The 14,054-nt window shown below is 34.7% G+C and overlaps 1 protein-coding gene across 1 annotated transcript in view; it reads left to right on the plus strand.

The window, feature by feature from the left end:
* LOC114455720 (zinc finger protein GLI2-like) overlaps positions 1-13,544 on the plus strand; it is a 63,012-nt gene extending 49,468 nt beyond the window's left edge. The window contains exons 4-6 of the mRNA XM_028437100.1: positions 3,296-3,495; positions 5,077-5,247; positions 13,339-13,544. Coding sequence (XP_028292901.1) covers positions 3,296-3,495; positions 5,077-5,247; positions 13,339-13,544 — 577 coding nt within the window. The remainder of the gene's footprint in view (positions 1-3,295; positions 3,496-5,076; positions 5,248-13,338) is intronic.
* Positions 13,545-14,054: the final 510 nt, after the last annotated feature.

Here is a 14,054-nt window from a genome sequence, read left to right on the forward strand (position 1 = left end):
ATTACCAGCTTTAAAGCTCCTGATCCTTCCTCTGACTCACTGAGGATCATCATTACTCCCACACTGGGACAGTAGGATGGTTTCCTCTGGTTGGATGGAAGCGTCTCTACTGAGCATCATGATCAGATAATAGTAACACACACACACAGTAGTGTGTGTGTGTTACTATTAACACACAGTAGTGTGTGTGTGTGTGTGTGTGTGTGTGTGTGTGTGTGTGTGTGTGTGTGTGTGTGTTCCTCTAACACTAAGCTCTTTATAGATGTCAGTAGGTAGAGTCTAGAGATGTTGGTTTTCACACCAGAACAACAGTTGTAGAACTACTAGAACCAGAACCAGAGAGAGTCAACACACAACACGCTACACACTACACACTACACACTACACACTACACAACACACTACACAATAACACTACACACTACACACTACACACAACACACTACACACTACACGCTACACACTACACACTACACGCTACACACTACACACTACACACTACACACTACACGCTACACACTACACACTACACACAACACACTACACACTACACACAACACACTACACGCTACACGCTACACACTACACACTACACACTACACACACACACACACACACACACACACACATACACATACACACTACACACTACACGCTACACACTACACGCTACACAACAACACTACACGCTACACACTACACACTACACACTACACACTACACGCTACACACTACACACTACAAAACACACACACACTACACACTACACACTACACACTACACGCTACACACTACACACTACACACTACACACTACACACTACACACACACACTACACACAACACACTACACACTACACACTACACACTACACACAACACACTACACACTACACGCTACACACTACACGCTACACACTACACGCTAAACGCTACACACTACACACTACACACTACACACTACACACTACACACTACACACAAACAGCAGCTACAGTCAAAGATTCTTCATCAATGTATTATTATATTTTTGTCTGTCCTGTTAACAGATCAATAACTCTGATCAGTGACCAGAGGTGTGTTCCATAAAGGAGGTTCAACAAACTCTGAGTTAATAAACTCTGAGTATCTGATTGTATTACAGCTGGTATGAAGTGGATCAATCAACCCTGAGTTTGTAAACCTTGGGTTATTGATGTGAACATGTGCCATAAAAAGCCATCATCAATGGATCAAAGATAACACAAACTACCATGGCAACCACCTGGAGGAGAGTGACTTATTCACCCTGATGGTGAAATAATCAGGTGTTTATAGAGATATATGTATCTGCGGGGGCGGGGCATCATCGCTAGGAAGATGTGTGTGTGTATGTATGTTTGTAGAGTAAATGTTGCAAAACATTCAAAACGTTCATTTTAAAAAAACGGAACTCTTGGTATTGAGCGCGCTACTTCCGGCTCCGGGTTCATGACGTCACTGTGTCTGTTTGGGTTTAAAAAGAAAGCAATATTAAAAACGAATATTAAAAATGTTTTTGTACTGCTAAAAGTTATTTATGTTAATATTTCATGTTTATTTAAAATTATCCCAAATTGTCCCCGTGATCCCAAACTTCCTTTAAACCTTTTGTACCATGCTATTGTTAGCATCTCAAACATAGAGCTCTCTGAATAGATCATTTAAACCATCAGCCATATAACTGTCTGTGTAACTGTTCAATAACAGAAATGCACAAAAATATACAAAAAGGCTCCAAAAAACATACATTACACAAAAAAAATGTAAAATAAGTAAAGTTAGTAATGATGTGAGCACATCAGGGTGTGTGACGTTATTACAGTTTTTCTCAATTGCTAAGACACATTTGTTGAAACCTGCTCTCCTTTTCTCTAAACTGTGAACACAAAACACAATTTCCAAGCTACATTCACAGAACGTCAGACTCTTCTTGCAAAACCAAACTTTCACCTCAAAACAGTTCAATCTGTTCTCAAAACTGAACTGTGTTGTCAAATCATGTCCCAAGTCAATCAGAATTAAAAACACTACTGAACAGTCACTAAACACTACGTAGAAAAATAGAAAACAATGCTCAGGACATGAAACTGGAGAAATAAATGTTTATTCACTGTAGGCTAAATACATGTTGCAAAACAAAGAACCTGTGCATAGCACTTGTACAAAAAGACAAAACAGAAATCTAATGCATTTACACGTATCTTATGCGTTTGCCACTTGTGTACAGTAAGCCCATGTAAAAAAGTACAAAAATATGCATTACTCAGCCACAGCATCATGTCTCCGTACTGGGTCAGGCCACAGGACGTCATCCACATCACAGGCCACATTTTGTCTGGCCAGGCAACGGGGAAAAAACCCTGGCATACCGTATCCAGGTTTGCCAGATTGACGTTTTTCAATCTAGAGGTCCAGTGGGGTTTTACGGATGGGCGGGACTTACCAGCTCTATAGTATGTCATACAGTAATTGCTGTCAACATTTACATACTGTACTATAATGTCAAAAAAAAAAGGTAATTACCTGTTCTCGTCTCTAAATCTTCGGATTATGGTGGACACAGTGAATCTACTGATGATTGGTTGTATCCTTTGTCCAGCCTCCCTCATGCTCATACCATGGACAAGAACATGGTCAATCACAGAAGCTCTGATTTCATCAGATATTACTGTTCTTTGTCTTCACTGAACACCTCGTCCTCCTCTCCCACCAACTCTTCCTCTCAGATTTCTATCCATTGTAGGGCCTCACAAACCACTGCTCTTCCCTTACATCATTAGCCACAAGTGTGATCAGTTTTGAGTTGTTGTGTTGAAGTGGTGACGCCTGTGCTTTAATTGTGTTTGACTTTTGTCACCTGTGCTCACCATTATGCAGCACGGGTGCATCACAATGAATATGTGTTGGTAAGTTGTGTCTAAACAGGTGAAAAGTGTTTATGGTTTTGCCAAAAGAGTGATTGTTTCAATCAGTGGGTTCAGGAAACTGAGCATTTGGTTCAGACAATAGGGTTTAGTGTTTTAGCAAATGAGAAAAACTGTATTGTGTATCAGAGAACACTGTCAAGGTTCATTAGTGTTCAGGTGGGCGGGGCCAGGTAGAAACCTGCCAGTGAGCAGGTTGAGTTTATGGAGAAGGTTACCATGGTAACAGACTCAGAGAAGAACATACCCATAACATGGAATATCCCTCTGTAGTAGGTCACTGACACACACACACACACACACACACACTAACTCTGTCTCTGTGTGTGTGTGTGTGTGTGTCCTGTCTCCAGCCCTCCAGGACTACCAGGCAGTCCAATCCTCTCAGACCTGTCACTGATCCGTCTGTCCCCCCATACAGGGGCCGGGGTGGGGGAGTCCCCGTTTAGCCCCGCCCACCCCTACCACCACATGGAGCACTACCTGCGATCAGTGCATGGCAGCCCCACCCTCTCCATGATCTCTGCTGACAGAGGCCTGAGCCCAGCTGAAGGTAGGACCCCTGACCTCTGACCTCTGACCCCTGACCCCTGACCTCTGACCTCTGACCCCTGACCTCTGACCTCTGACCTCTGACCCCTGACCTCTGACCTCTTACAGATACTGTGTGTGTCAATTAAAACAATATAGTGTTTTAAATTCTACACAGTTAAAATAATATTGAATAATTTTATAGTTAATGTATATGAAAGTCTACAAAAACTAACATGAATATAATAACACATGATCATGTGATCAACACATGCTAATTACTCATTTCATAAAACATACATATTTAACCTGTACATTGGTGGTTAAATGAATCTGTTCCCACACAATTAAAATCTGTATTTTCTTCCAGAAATAGTGTTTTTGTTGGTTTAGTTTCTTACCAGGGATTTAAAACTTAAGGTTAGTCACAGGTGGAGGAAAGTTGATGGTCTGTAGATGTTGTAGGAATGTGCTGAGTCATTGTACAACCTGATTTATTTTAGGTTAATAAATTATTATATCATGATTTTATTTGAATATAATGTCATTAATCATCAATACCCTCTGTAAGAAATAACAATTTATTATTTTAGTTTTTTTAAAAGTACAGGGAGCCACTGAAAAAGAGTCAAAGGGCCACATGAGGGTCCAGAGCCGCAGGTTGCAGACCTCTGTTCTAACACTAATCTTTAATGTCGTAGCCTGAGGTCGTCATGTTGACACAAACCATCACGTCTGTGAAACAGAATGTTTTTGTTTTCATAGATCAGTCGAGTTATGCTGAGATATATACATATATAAATGATAATAAATGATAAACACGTATATAAATGATAATAAATGATAAACACGTATATAAATGATAATAAATGATAAACACATATATAAATGTATATAAATGATAAACATGTATATAAATGATAATAAATGATAAACACGTATATAAATGATAATAAATGATAAACACATATATAAATGTATATAAATGATAAACATGTATATAAATGATAATAAATGATAAACATGTATATAAATGATAATAAATGATAAACACGTATATAAATGATAAACACACATAAATGATAAACAGGTATATAAATGATAAACACGTATATAATGATAAACACGTATATAAATGATAATAAATGATAAACACATATATAAATGTATATAAATGATAAACATGTATATAAATGATAATAAATGATAAACATGTATATAAATGATAATAAATGATAAACACGTATATAAATGATAAACACACATAAATGATAAACAGGTATATAAATGATAAACACGTATATAATGATAAACACGTATATAATGATAAACACGTATATAAATGATAAACACATATATAAATGTATATAAATGATAAACACGTATATAATGATAAACACGTATATAAATGATAAACACATATATAAATGATAAACACATATATAAATGTATATAAATGATAAACATGTATATAAATGATAATAAATGATAAACACGTATAAATGTATATAAATCATGAACACGTATATAAATGTATGTAACTGAACACCATATAAATATACTGTATGTACTGGTATAAATAAATATTTTGTTTCGTACTCAGTGACCCATGAACACTTAAAGGAGCGGGGCTTGTTGGGCCTTCCTCCTCCTCCAGGCTCCGCCCCCTCTGAGTACTACCACTTGATGGCCAGTCACAGGAGTCACTACGGAGAGCTGCTGATGCAGAGCGGAGCTGCTGCTCATCTCCCAGATTACATCAGCCCTGTGGAAGGTGAGACGCCAACCTCAGCTTTAAAAACATGACGTCAATACAAACAAGACTTAATAAAACATACAGCTGGTAGATGAGAAAGCTAGGCTCCACCCATTGATTGATAAACTGACAGTTTAATGAATAGATTTGAAATGCTACTGCCCCTTAAAGAACATTCCAGAGAAATATAAATGAACAGTGTAAAATATTTATAATATCTGTGGATATCATGAAATAAACAGAACAACTGATGAAGATGATGAATTTAGTCTGAAATAGTTTTTCTACATAACAGTTGATAAGTTGGATCAGACGATGCTATCTGTAGCAGCGCTTCTAGCCCCGCCCACATCCTCTACCACAGAGTGGTCGACTGTCACTACAATCATTTATCACTGACTTTGTTCATTTGTCATTCATGGATTTATTATTGGTTCTGAACCCTGTCTGAGTGTCAGTGTGGATTGGAGACACTGTCTGCTCCACTAGGACCATTGTCCCTGCTAGCTGCTACATGTTAGCATTAAGGTGTTAGCTGCTACATGTTAGCATTGATGTGTTAGCTGCTACATGTTAGCATTGAGGTGTTAGCTGCTTCATGTTAGCATTGAGGTGTTAGCTGCTACATGTTAGCATTGAGGTGCTAGCTGCTTCATGTTAGCATTGAGGTGATAGCTGCTCCATGTTAGCATTGAGGTGATAGCTGCTACATGTTAGCATTGAGGTGATAGCTGCTCCATGTTAGCATTGAGGTGATAGCTGCTACATGTTAGCATTGAGGTGCTAGCTGCTACATGTTGGTGCTAGCTGCTACATGTTGAGCATTGAGGTGCTAGCTGCCAAATGTTGGTGCTAGCTGCTACATGTTTACCATTGATGTGCTAGCTGCTACATGTTGGTGCTAGCTGCTACATGTTTAGCATTGAGGTGCTAGCTGCCAAATGTTGGTGCTAGCTGCTACATGTTTACCATTGAGGTGCTAGCTGCTACATGTTGGTGCTAGCTGCTACATGTTGGTGCTAGCTGCTACATGTTGAGCATTGAGGTGCTAGCTGCCAAATGTTGGTGCTAGCTGCTACATGTTTACCATTGAGGTGCTAGCTGCTACATGTTGGTGCTAGCTGCTACATGTTTAGCATTGAGGTGCTAGCTGAGGCTAGCAGAGCTCCACTGATCCACAAACTCTTACTCTACCAATTTTCACATAACTGAGCTTTAGTTTTCCATCTAGTGTTTTTATTTAAACTAAAATTAACGCCCACGAAGCAAAGCAACGACTTCTCCTCTGGTTCTCCTGTTTCTGGTGTGTGGTCTGTGCATCAGTATTATGGGTATACCAGGAACTTGTGAAATGAGAAAGGTTCCACACTGTTTTACTAAGTGAAGAAAAGCGATTAACTGCTTTATTTTTCTAGAATAAATTCATCACAATTAATTAGATAAAGTCCCAGCCCTAATGTAAATATATGTAAATATATGTTGGAAATCATCAGCGCTGATGGAGGAAAGTCTTCATGTTCCTACGAGAAAAGCAGGAGCCAAAGTAAATGTGGGAGAAAGAGGGTCTCTGTGTGTGTGTGTGTGTGTGTGTGTGTGTGTGTGTGTGTGTGTGTGTGTGTGTGTGTGTGTGTGTGTGTGTGTGTGTGTGTGCGTGTGCGTGTGGGGGGCTTTAAGGGGGGCTTCCCTCAGCCCATTAAAGCAAACACTTGAGTATATGTTGAGGTTGATGAGCTTGTGAGTGCAAGTGTGTGTGTGTGTAAACACGCTGCACACACACTGCGGACACTGGGGGCACTATGCCCCCCCCCCCCCACACACACACACTAATAAAACTCTCAGTGTTGGTATTGGTGAGATTGAGCAGAAAAACAAACATTAAACTGTGGGGCTTCAGGTCCTGTTGGCACACACTCAGGGGGCGGGGGCTTACCAAGGCTAGGCTCAGGCTGCCAATCAAAACGTTCTGTGACAGGGGGCGGGGCTTACCAAGGCTAGGCTCAGGCTGCCAATCCAAACGTTCTGTGACAGGCCAATGGCTGAAGGCCCATGAGGAAAGTTTCCACCTCTTTATTTGCTCCAGTAACTGGAGGATTAATACATACACACGTTAAAAACTACACACAGGAAGAATTCATTCATAAAGCCCCGCCCCCATTAACAACAAGTGGGAGCATTTTTCAAACGGTTGAATCTGGAAAAAATTGATCCAGTACCAGAAAACAGGAAGTGCAACAAGGGAGGCTTTAGTTACACTATTTCTATTTAGAATAGTATAAACCAGTGATGTCATTGCTTTATTATCCTGTTTTATCATTGAATACATCACTAAGAATTATCTAAAATCTATTCGGAATCTAACTTCTGATGACTCAGTTTAATCCAGATGTTTTGGATCAAAGTGATCCCAATCCTGCTAAAAAGTTCTGAAAAAACCAACTAAAGATTTCATCTGGATTTAAACCTAAACTCTATGATCCATTTTTTCTTTTGAAAAGCCATTTTTAAGATTTGATTTACTCTGTTATCAGAATCTGAGCTGATGACCTTTGACAAAACTGGGACCTGGTCCTGGATTAGAACTAAACTAATGAGCTCTGTTCAAACCTATATAATGATGTAGAGTCAGAACATCAACATGTTATTATATATTATATATATTATATATATATAGTGGTTCTGTTCAGGATGAAGGAGGTGATGGACAATAGTTAGAACCCAATCATCCAATGCGAGTCTCTGATCATTCTGACTGTGTGTAGTGACTGGGTTCACACACACACACACACACTCTATATGACGTTGCTCTGTGGTGGTGTGTGTAACATCTGTTTTCCACCTATAAAACACATGTTAACACTGATGCAGAGGAACCATTAAAGTTGATTTCATGATGGAGTGAAGTCGTAGGATTTGGGGCGGGGCAGACGCGGTGCCCAAAGGGGCGGGGCAGACGCAGTGCCCAAAGGGGCGGGGCAGACGCAGTGCCCAAAGGGGCGGGGCAGACGCAGTGCCCAAAGGGGCGGGGCAGACGCGGTGCCCAAAGGGGCGGGGCAGACGCGGTGCCCAAAGGGGCGGGGCAGACGCAGTGCCCAAAGGGGCGGGTCAGACGTGAGCTGAACAGATAGCCTCATAAAAGGAAATAATTTGTTATATTGTTTATTAAACGTGTTCAGCTTATTGATGATAAACCATGAATGACTTCCTGTTGTCATACAGTGAGTTATTCAGCTTTAAACACACATCTGTGTGTGTGTGTGTGTGTGTGTGTGTGTGTGTGTGTGTGTGTGTGTGTGTGTGTGTGTGTTATGTGTGTGTGTGTGTGTGTGTGTGTGTGATGGCCATATTAAGGTTTTCCTGCCTCTCACACCTCTTAGTAACACTGAGTTACCGTTAGAATAGAGTTATAATAGTTATAATAGGAGTTATAATAGAGTTATAATAGAGTTATAATAGAGTTATAATAGAGTTATAATAGTTATAATAGGAGTTATAATAGAGTTATAATAGTTATAATAGGAGTTATAATAGGAGTTATAATAGGAGTTATAATAGGAGTTATAATAGAGTTATAATAGTTATAATAGGAGTTATAATAGAGTTATAATAGAGTTATAATAGAGTTATAATAGTTATAATAGGAGTTATAATAGAGTTATAATAGTTATAATAGAGTTATAATAGTTATAATAGGAGTTATAATAGAGTTATAATAGAGTTATAATAGAGTTATAATAGTTATAATAGGAGTTATAATAGGAGTTATAATAGAGTTATAATAGAGTTATAATAGAGTTATAATAGAGTTATAATAGTTATAATAGGAGTTATAATAGAGTTATAATAGAGTTATAATAGAGTTATAATAGTTATAATAGGAGTTATAATAGAGTTATAATAGAGTTATAATAGAGTTATAATAGAGTTATAATAGAGTTATATAGGAGTTATAATAGAGTTATAATAGAGTTATAATAGAGTTATATAGAGTTTAATAGAGTTATAATGTTATAATAGGAGTTATAATAGGAGTTTAATAGAGTTATAATAGAGTTATAATAGAGTATAAAGTAGTTATAATAGAGTTATAATAGAGTTTAATAGAGTTATATAGAGTTATAATAGGAGTTATAATAGAGTTATAATAGAGTTATAATAGGAGTTATAATAGAGTTATAATAGAGTTATAATAGAGTTATAATAGGAGTTATAATAGAGTTATAATAGAGTTATAATAGAGTTATAATAGTTATAATAGGAGTTATAATAGAGTTATAATAGAGTTATAATAGAGTTATAGAGTTATAATAGTTATAATAGGAGTTATAATAGAGTTATAATAGAGTTATAATGAGTTATAATAGTTATAATAGGAGTTATAATAGAGTTATAATAGTTATAATAGGAGTTATAATAGAGTTATAATAGAGTTATAATAGAGTTAGAATAGAGTTATAATAGTTATAATAGGAGTTATAATAGAGTTATAATAGAGTTATAATAGAGTTATAATAGAGTTATAATAGAGTTATAATAGTTATAATAGGAGTTATAATAGAGTTATAATAGTTATAATAGGAGTTATAATAGGAGTTATAATAGGAGTTATAATAGGAGTTATAATAGGAGTTATAATAGTTATAATAGGAGTTATAATAGAGTTATAATAGTTATAATAGAGTTATAATAGTTATAATAGGAGTTATAATAGAGTTATAATAGAGTTATAATAGTTATAATAGGAGTTATAATAGGAGTTATAATAGAGTTATAATAGAGTTATAATAGAGTTATAATAGAGTTATAATAGTTATAATAGGAGTTATAATAGAGTTATAATAGTTATAATAGAGTTATAATAGTTATAATAGGAGTTATAATAGAGTTATAATAGAGTTATAATAGAGTTATAATAGTTATAATAGGAGTTATAATAGAGTTATAATAGAGTTATAATAGAGTTATAATAGAGTTATAATAGTTATAATAGGAGTTATAATAGGAGTTATAATAGAGTTATAATAGAGTTATAATAGAGTTATAATAGAGTTATAATAGTTATAATAGGAGTTATAATAGGAGTTATAATAGGAGTTATAATAGAGTTATAATAGAGTTATAATAGAGTTATAATAGAGTTATAATAGGAGTTATAATAGAGTTATAATAGGAGTTATAATAGAGTTATAATAGAGTTATAATAGGAGTTATAATAGAGTTATAATAGAGTTATAATAGGAGTTATAATAGAGTTATAATAGAGTTATAATAGAGTTATAATAGGAGTTATAATAGAGTTATAATAGAGTTATAATAGAGTTATAATAGTTATAATAGGAGTTATAATAGAGTTATAATAGAGTTATAATAGAGTTATAATAGTTATAATAGGAGTTATAATAGAGTTATAATAGTTATAATAGGAGTTATAATAGAGTTATAATAGTTATAATAGGAGTTATAATAGAGTTATAATAGAGTTATAATAGAGTTATAATAGGAGTTATAATAGAGTTATAATAGTTATAATAGAGTTATAATAGTTATAATAGGAGTTATAATAGAGTTATAATAGAGTTATAATAGAGTTATAGAGTTATAATAGTTATAATAGGAGTTATAATAGAGTTATAATAGAGTTATAATAGTTATAATAGGAGTTATAATAGGAGTTATAATAGAGTTATAATAGAGTTATAATAGGAGTTATAATAGAGTTATAATAGTTATAATAGGAGTTATAATAGAGTTATAATAGAGTTATAATAGTTATAATAGGAGTTATAATAGGAGTTATAATAGAGTTATAATAGAGTTATAATAGGAGTTATAATAGGAGTTATAATAGGAGTTATAATAGAGTTATAATAGTTATAATAGGAGTTATAATAGGAGTTATAATAGAGTTATAATAGAGTTATAATAGGAGTTATAATAGAGTTATAATAGAGTTATAATAGAGTTATAATAGAGTTATAATAGAGTTAGAATAGAGTTAGAATAGGAGTTATAATAGAGTTATAATAGAGTTAGAATAGAGTTATAATAGTTATAATAGGAGTTATAATAGGAGTTATAATAGAGTTATAATAGAGTTATAATAGAGTTATAATAGGAGTTAATAGAGTTATATTAGAGTTATAATAGAGTTATAATAGAGTTATAATAGAGTTATAATAGAGTTATAATAGAGTTATAATAGTTATATTAGGAGTTATAATAGGAGTTATAATAGAGTTATAATAGTTATAATAGGAGTTATAATAGAGTTATAATAGTTATAATAGGAGTTATAATAGGAGTTATAATAGAGTTATAATAGTTATAATAGAATTATAATAGAGTTATAATAGGAGTTTAATAGAGTTATAATAGGAGTTATATAGTTATAATAGAGTTATAATAGAGTTATAATAGAGTTATAATAGAGTTATAATAGAGTTATAGTAGGAGTTATAATAGAGTTATAATAGGAGTTATAATAGGAGTTATAATAGGAGTTATAATAGGAGTTATAATAGAGTTTATAATAGGAGTTATATAGAGTTATAATAGAGTTATAATCGAGTTATAATAGAGTTATAATAGAGTTATAATAGGAGTTTAATAGAGTTAATAGGAGTTATAATAGGAGTTATAATAGAGTTTAATAGGAGTTATAATAGGTTATAATGAGTTATAATAGGAGTTATAATAGAGTTATAATAGGAGTTATAATAGGAGTTATAATAGAGTTATAATAGAGTAGAGTTATAATAGAGTTATAATAGAGTTATAATAGTATAATAGAGTTATAATCGAGTTATAATAGAGTTATAATAGGAGTTATAATAGAGTTATAAAGAGTTATAATAGTTATAATAGAGTTATAATAGAGTTATAATAGGAGTTATAATAGAGTTATAATAGAGTTATAATAGAGTTATATAGAGTTTAATAGAGTTATAATAGGAGTATAATAGAGTTATAATAGAGTTATAATAGAGTTATAATAGAGTTATAATAGAGTTCTAATAGTTATAATAGAGTTATAATAGAGTTATAATAGAGTTATAATAGGAGTTATAATAGGAGTTATAATAGAGTTATAATAGAGTTATAATAGAGTTATAATAGGAGTTATAATAGAGTTATAATAGAGTTATAATAGAGTTATAATAGGAGTTCTAGGCTCTCTGTGCTCTACACAAGGGTCTGTTTCCTCTGATAGTTTCTGGTCTGAGGTTGTGTTGGTGTTAATGCTCTATGTCTGGTTCTCTGTAACGCCTATTTTATTATATTATCTCATGTCTGAGAGGTTTTTATGATGTGAGAAAGAAAACCTGGACCAAATATAGGACGTGATGTTGGAAGTAATAGTGACGGTAACACACACACTGTCGTCGCAACAACGAGCACATGCACACATGAACATGCACACACACACACACCCACACACAGTGCCCCTGTGTCCTGCAGCAGCAGCAGCACACACACACGTACGCATCACAAATATGTCCACACTAATTGTGATGGGTTACTTTTAATTAATATTAATTATGTACACACACACACACACATACACACACATGCACAAACACACACACACTGTGGACTGAGGCTGATATAAACGTCTTATTTCCATGTGTGTGTGTAGTTGTTCTCGGTGCACACAGGGGGGCAGACGTCACCTGCTCACACAGCGTTTTAATGAGATCTTTTAAGTCCAGCTTTCACACGTTTTTAAAGAACATCTTTGTTTAGCTCCTCCTCTGATGTGAGGATTTCATTTCTTTCTTTCTTGCCAGTGTTGTTTGACCTCAGTGGGCGGGGCCTCTGAACCAGAAGACTGAAGGACGTAAAATGTTAATGATAATTTAATTTATCCACTGCATTGATCATTTATCATCACCTGATTATTGGTGCGCTGGCTGTGATTGGTCAGAAACCAATGTTTATTAATCACAATGTGACCTCACGTTTACACACGTTTCTAAATGTTCTGATCATTCCTATTATCATATTGTCTGTAATGCTGCTCTCATAATAATAATACTTATTATTATTTTATTATTAATATTATAATTAATATTATTATTATTAATGCTGCTCTCTGGTTTTTCCATCATGCAGTTTCACGTTTTTCGAGTCCCAGACTGACTCCACGTCTGAGCAGAAAGAGGGCGTTGTCCATCTCGCCGCTGTCTGACGCCAGCATCGACCTGCAGACCATGATTCGTACGTCGCCAAACTCACTGGTGGCATACATCAACAACTCTAGATCTAGCTCAGCAGCTAGTAGCTCCTACGGTCACCTGTCAGTGGGACGGATCAGGTAGATCATAGATCTATTTGTGTAGGATCGGGTAAGAACATAGACATATTAAAATAGGATTAGGTAAGATCATAGATATATTAATGTAGGATCAGGTAAGAACATAGATCTATTAGTGTAGGATCAGTTAAGATCATAAACATATTAAAATAGGATCAGGTAAGATCATAGATATATTAAAATAAAATCAGGTAAGATCATAGATATATAGTAGAGGATCAGATAAGATCATAGATCTATTTATGTAGGATCAGGTAAGAACATAGATCTATTAGTGTAGGATCAGTTAAGATCATAGATTTATTATGGGCGACCATAGCTCAGGTGTAGAGGGTCGTCTTCTGATCGAGAGGTTGGGGGTTCGATCCCAGTACCTGACTATGTGTCGAAGTGCCTTGGGCAAGACACTGAACCCTAAGTTGCTCCCAGTGGTCGACTAGTGCCTTGCATGTCAGTCCTGTCCCACTGGTGTGTGAATGTGAGAGTGATTGGGTGAATGAGCTGATATGTAAAG

Source organism: Gouania willdenowi, chromosome 21, assembly GCF_900634775.1.
Source record: "Gouania willdenowi chromosome 21, fGouWil2.1, whole genome shotgun sequence".
In the NCBI taxonomy this organism is placed as follows: domain Eukaryota; kingdom Metazoa; phylum Chordata; class Actinopteri; order Blenniiformes; family Gobiesocidae; genus Gouania; species Gouania willdenowi.